The sequence below is a fragment of the Cucurbita moschata genome, unplaced genomic scaffold (genome assembly GCF_002738365.1).
Source record: "Cucurbita moschata cultivar Rifu unplaced genomic scaffold, Cmos_1.0 Cmo_Scf00023, whole genome shotgun sequence".
NCBI classification, from domain to species: Eukaryota; Viridiplantae; Streptophyta; class Magnoliopsida; order Cucurbitales; family Cucurbitaceae; genus Cucurbita; species Cucurbita moschata.
This window is the reverse complement of record NW_019268539.1, coordinates 3,926,639-3,931,816: the sequence shown is the minus strand read 5'-3', so window position 1 is coordinate 3,931,816 and position 5,178 is coordinate 3,926,639. Positions and strand designations below refer to the sequence as shown.

Genomic DNA, 5,178 nt, shown 5'->3' with positions numbered 1-5,178 from the left:
AAAAAAAAAAAAAAAAAAAAAAAAAAAAAAAAAAAAAAAAAAAAAAAAAAAAAAAAAAAAAAGTATTATGGCAATTTTCCATTTAATTTCATTAGCATGAGGAGTTAAATTGGGTGAGGCTCGACCCCACTGATTGGGTCCGTTGTTTAATTTGAAGGATGACATGTTTTTACACTAATAATTTAGATGTCAATCTCCGTGTATATTATGTGTATTTATATCTCGCTGCATTAGAGAAGGTACATATTGAAATATTCAACGTTCGGATTGATCCTATGATAATTGAGCAATGGAGGCGATCTACCAACTTTGTTGCTTATTTTATTTTGAAGTTAGTATTTAGATTCTTGTACTTTAAACAATAATTTAAATAAAGTTTCAAATTGAAAAGTTATTTTTGTTCTCGATTATAAAAATATAATTGGTTTTTCTGGAATATTAATTCTCTTCAAAACTTAAATGCATGTAAAAATACCCTCAAGAAAATAGAAAAAGTCTGTGGTTACCCCTTTTTTCTTCCTTTTTCATAATCAACATTTAATGTTTCTTTGTTCGACTATTCAAAAAACGGAATGAAAACATTAAGGCATGCAAGTCAGATTTGGCTCCAACCTCGATGATCGTAGTTGGTGAATAAAAACTTAATGAAGATTATAGCTGTTCGGCTTCCTGGAAAATTGAATCAACACGAGCTTCATCATTACTTAGTACGTAATAATAACAACAACATTAAAAAGAACACGGTGTGATCCTCAATCAATTTACAGAAACGATTCGTAAGTTAACAAATGCAGAAGAAGATGAAGAATCGAGGCAGAGGCAACAGAGAGATCCTCTGAGATGATGGTCGATGAATTTACAGAAGCGAATCGTAAATGGAGAGAAAACGAGAGCGGATTCGGGGACTAGAGCTACCTGAATAAGAGCTTCCTGGAGTTAAGAGATGGCGTAATTTTGATAAGTAGTCCTGGAAAGACATCATCGGAATCCTGAATCTGCGGATTGTAGTCGACTATGAAAGGATCGTCGCACTTGGCGCTGATAGAGTGCAGCGACTCGCCTTCTCTGACGAGGTAGATGTCGTCGCAGGGACCGGATTGCGCAGAGGCGAGGAGCATGAGCGCCATGAAAATGAAAACAGAGCAGCAGGATGTTGAGGAAGCCATGGGAGAAGATGAATTTGGTATTTGGTTTCTTAGGTATAAAAAGAGGGAGAGGAGGTGGAGGTCAGTTATGGCGGTTTCGAGAAGTGGAGCAGACCACAAGGAATTGAACGCTACCACCATCAGGGGATGTTTCGTCATATTTATATATATATTTGTTTTCTTTGTTGAAAAACTTCTTCTATTTTAATTAAGAATATGAAAATTCAAACCATACTTAAACTATCAAATTATATTATGCAATGAAACTAATCAAACTGCACGGAACTGTTCATCCTCCACGATAAAATCTTCTAGAAGTCAAATTAATAAATATATATATATATTTAAAAAAAAAAAAACAGGAATTAATTGCTTAATAATATGGAAATTCTCAAAACAATTAATTAGGGAAAAAAAATGGACATAAATAGTTAAGACTCACATTCCCGTCAAGGTAGGCTGCATAAATTAAAAAATTCAAACTCTATAATATATTATTTTCCCTAAATACTAAATAATTTAAAATAATAATTCCACACCAACCAATTTTCCTTACCAGCTTAATTGCCACACAAATTAGCTTCCCAATAATATAATATTATATATATATGTTCAAACAAAACGTACGTAATAGTTATTATTAAAATGTATTTTTTAAACGTACCCCTCAGACTACTATCTCCAAAATTTAAGTCTCTGTCTCCTCTTCGACTCCAGCTACATTCCTTAGAGCCCAGCCGAGAGAGTAGGCGGCTGCCGCCGCAACCGCACCATTAAGCACCGTTAAGGCGACGGAGAAGCCATAGTTTCCGGCGGCGATCTTTGCTCGGGCGACACCTAGAAGCACAAGTGCAAGAAGGGCCAGAATGCAAGCCCCACCGAACTTAAGGGTCTCGTTATCGGTGAAAGGAATGAGGAGGATGAAGGAGAGAAGTGGGATGCAGCCGAACGCGAGAAAGGATCCGAACGTCGCCAGCCCGTTCTTCCATGGACGGTCTTTGCTGTCCTTTGGCGGAGCTGCCGCGCCTTTCTTCTCCTCTACCATTATGTGCTTGTACTTCGCCATTATGTTCACCACCTGACGAGTTTGACTTTTTTTTTTTTTTTTTTTTTAATTAAAAAAAAAAAAAAAAAAAGTGGGAGAGGAAAAGAAAGAGAGAGAGAGTACTGTAGAGGCATCGTGAAAGTCCATTCCGAGAGACTGGTAGTGTTGAAGGAGGAGGAGCTGCTGATGTTCAGGGCGGTTGTCGATGTCCCACTCCGTCGCCGCCCTCTCCTTCACGGTGACAGCTCTCTCTGTGGTGGTGGCCACGTAGTCTCCGAACCCCATGGATATCCCATCCGCTATTAGGTTGGCAAATCCCAGCACCAGAACATCCACTATAATTATGAAAATTAATTAAAGTAAATTATTATTATTATTATTATTATTATTATTATTGGTATAAAATATACAATATCATACCATTATTGAGAATCAAGATTGGTAATATTAAATAGAAAAATATTAAATAGAAAGCAGTATTTCTCAATATTGGTAATATTAAATAGAAAGCAGTATTTGAAAAGAAAAAGAAAAAGGGTGACCGGCAGAGTGGCGGGTAGCGGAAATAGAAGCAATGAGAGAGAAACATGTAACAATGGCGTCCAGCCCTCCGTACACGATGCTTTTGGCCAGCTTTCCGTTCCACGGTTCATTTGGCCTTTTCTTCCCCTTCCTGTCGTCTTCCGCCCCGATTAGCTGCTCGCTGGCCGCACCCACGCCGCTTGATGCTTCCATTTCTTTACTTTTACCCTGTTACTCGGTTGTAGAGCAGCCAAGGGATTTGGGTTTTTGAAGGAAACTAGGAGATGCTTACGTGTCACAATGCATGAGAAGCACTTGACGTATGGCATATACTATATAATATGTATGTAGGTATTGTTGGGATAATCCTTTACCCACCTGAATTTAAGTACTAGTAGATATTGTTCATTTTAATTTATAGATATTGTCCACTTTTAAGTCATTTTTATCTATTTTTTAACCGAAGAAAAGAAAAGTAATCATAATATTTTTCTCAACATGATGAAATAATGTAAATAAAAAATTTATGGACATTAAATTTAATCTTATAATTAATAAAAAAAAAATGTTTAGTCTATTCACTTTTGAAAATGAAATCAAAAGCAACATAAAATTGAGTCCATATTAGTGAAAAATATTAACTATTAAATAAACAGAGTCATATAAGAATCTTTTATTTTTTAAATTTTTTTTTTTATCAAAGTTTAGGGTAAAACAAGATTTTTGTTTTCGGTGTTATTAACGCAAGGAAGAATAGGTTAGTGATTTTTGGTTCGTCATCCAATCTTGCTTTTCTTCTGCAAAAATTGTCCACCTTAATAGTGAGAGAAGGAAGATGGAAGGCATGGCAGAAGGAGCAGCAGCACCTTCATTGCCCGACCTTGTACTCTCGCTCGAGCAAGCATCGTTCATGGCCAAGCAGCTTTCTTCTACCTCTAACCCAGCCCATCTCCTCCAAATCTACAATTCTCTCCACCAGGCCAACCTCAACCTCTCCGTTTTCCTCTCTACACCTCACTACCCCCAATCTCTTCCTCTTCCTCCCCCTTCCATCAACGATAATCTCCTCTCCTCTGCAACCAGCGCCGCCTTCAACGACAGCGGCAACGAGCCGATGCAGGTCGGCGATGACGAAGATGCCGATGCCGAGCAGAATTCCAAGGGCACGATTGAAATGGTTGAGGAGAAGATGAAGGATTGTTTTATTAAGAACAAGCGGGTTAAACGAAAGCTATCGCCGTCGGCCGCGGCTATGGCGGAGGAAAGGCGAGTACATCGTGATAATCGGTTTAGTGCGACGGCGAAGGGTTTCGATCCTCATGTTGAGAGATTGCGGGCCTTGGACCTGATTTCCCAGTTTCATGCGTGAGGCACAGACGTAGCCGAGTTTGAAAAACGAGATGGAAGAATTTAGTCGCATTCTGGTGAGGCTCTGAACATTTCAAATTGTGTTATTGCCATTGCTATTAGCTTTTGATTCTTCAATTAGCATTGTGGAGTGGAACTTGAAATTGAGGTAATTGGAGACCTTTTGGTTCCGTTAGCATTAGGAAGATACTGAACACATTCCTTGCCCCTTTTTTATTCGTTTTGTTTGTCATGATCCATTTCTGAACTTCTCCTTACGCTTATCAATTGAAACCTTGCGAGCAGTATTTTCTGATATGATCCTTACAAATTTATGAGAATGCAAAGCATCACACATGCCCTTCTCACTTCTCAGTTTGTGAATTAAGTGCAGTTGGTGCAAGTTCAACGCTTCCACTACCCTTGATTGGTTATTGCGTATACTTGATACAATCAGTTTTATTCTTGTTCTCATTATGGTAATGTCTTTGTTATTTTTCATTTTTGGATTTCTGGTATTTCAGCAAACTACTAGGCCTTGTATACTTCTCTGATCATCCTTATCTGCGTCCATTGCTTTAATTCTATTTTATGTTTGCTATGCGAATTTATTGATTGGTGTCACTGAGAAGTTAATGCATGTTTCGGAGCTATTATGAGAAAGAAACTTGTTGCCTTGTAGAACAAAACTTTTGTGAAAACATATTTGGATAGCTGTTACATACAATTTTTATTATCTTGTTATCTTCAAGTTTGTTTTCATGGTTGAATATGTGTTCAAAACAACTGGAGTTGTTCTTCCTTTTAAAATCACTGAAAGATAATATCAACCTTTAAGCAAGTGATTTTTCGAACTATCTCCCAGATTGCCCCTTAGTGTTTATTAAATTTTGATTCTTTTGGTTTATTGAAGAAAAGCCTTGAACTCAAGTTTTTGGTTTTCTATTCTTATGTTTCCTTTTTACCGTTTAGTTCTTTGTTGCAAATTTTTATCAATTTTGGTTAATTTAAGAAAGACCTTGAACTCTATTTTCATGGTGCAAAAAGGGTTTCATGGTAAAGCTATGTTCTCTTCATTTTTTTTTTTTTTTTTTTTTTTTTTTTTTTTTTTTTTTTTTT

At 36.9% G+C, this 5,178-nt stretch overlaps 2 protein-coding genes and 1 long non-coding RNA gene across 4 annotated transcripts in view; 1 reads left to right on the top strand and 2 right to left on the bottom strand.

The window, feature by feature from the left end:
- Positions 1 to 482: 482 nt before the first annotated feature.
- Positions 483 to 1,289, bottom strand: LOC111460313. The gene is made up of 2 exons (XM_023103516.1): positions 916 to 1,289; positions 483 to 669 (listed from the first exon to the last, which is right to left on the bottom strand). The coding sequence occupies exons 1-2, from the start codon at positions 1,284 to 1,286 to the stop codon at positions 642 to 644; spliced, it is 399 nt and encodes a 132-aa protein (XP_022959284.1). The 5' UTR covers positions 1,287 to 1,289; the 3' UTR covers positions 483 to 641.
- A 543-nt stretch (positions 1,290 to 1,832) lies between these two features.
- On the bottom strand, positions 1,833 to 3,029 carry LOC111460342. The gene is made up of 3 exons (XM_023103574.1): positions 2,733 to 3,029; positions 2,314 to 2,525; positions 1,833 to 2,223 (listed from the first exon to the last, which is right to left on the bottom strand). Exons 1-3 carry the CDS (start codon positions 2,923 to 2,925, stop codon positions 1,834 to 1,836), a joined length of 795 nt encoding a protein of 264 aa, XP_022959342.1. The 5' UTR covers positions 2,926 to 3,029; the 3' UTR covers position 1,833.
- Positions 3,030 to 3,446: 417 nt separating this feature from the next.
- Positions 3,447 to 5,178, top strand: part of LOC111460094 — a 3,687-nt gene continuing 1,955 nt past the window's right edge. For both annotated transcript variants that reach the window (XR_002713374.1, XR_002713373.1), the window contains exon 1: positions 3,447 to 4,136. This is a non-coding gene — a long non-coding RNA (uncharacterized LOC111460094). The remainder of the gene's footprint in view (positions 4,137 to 5,178) is intronic.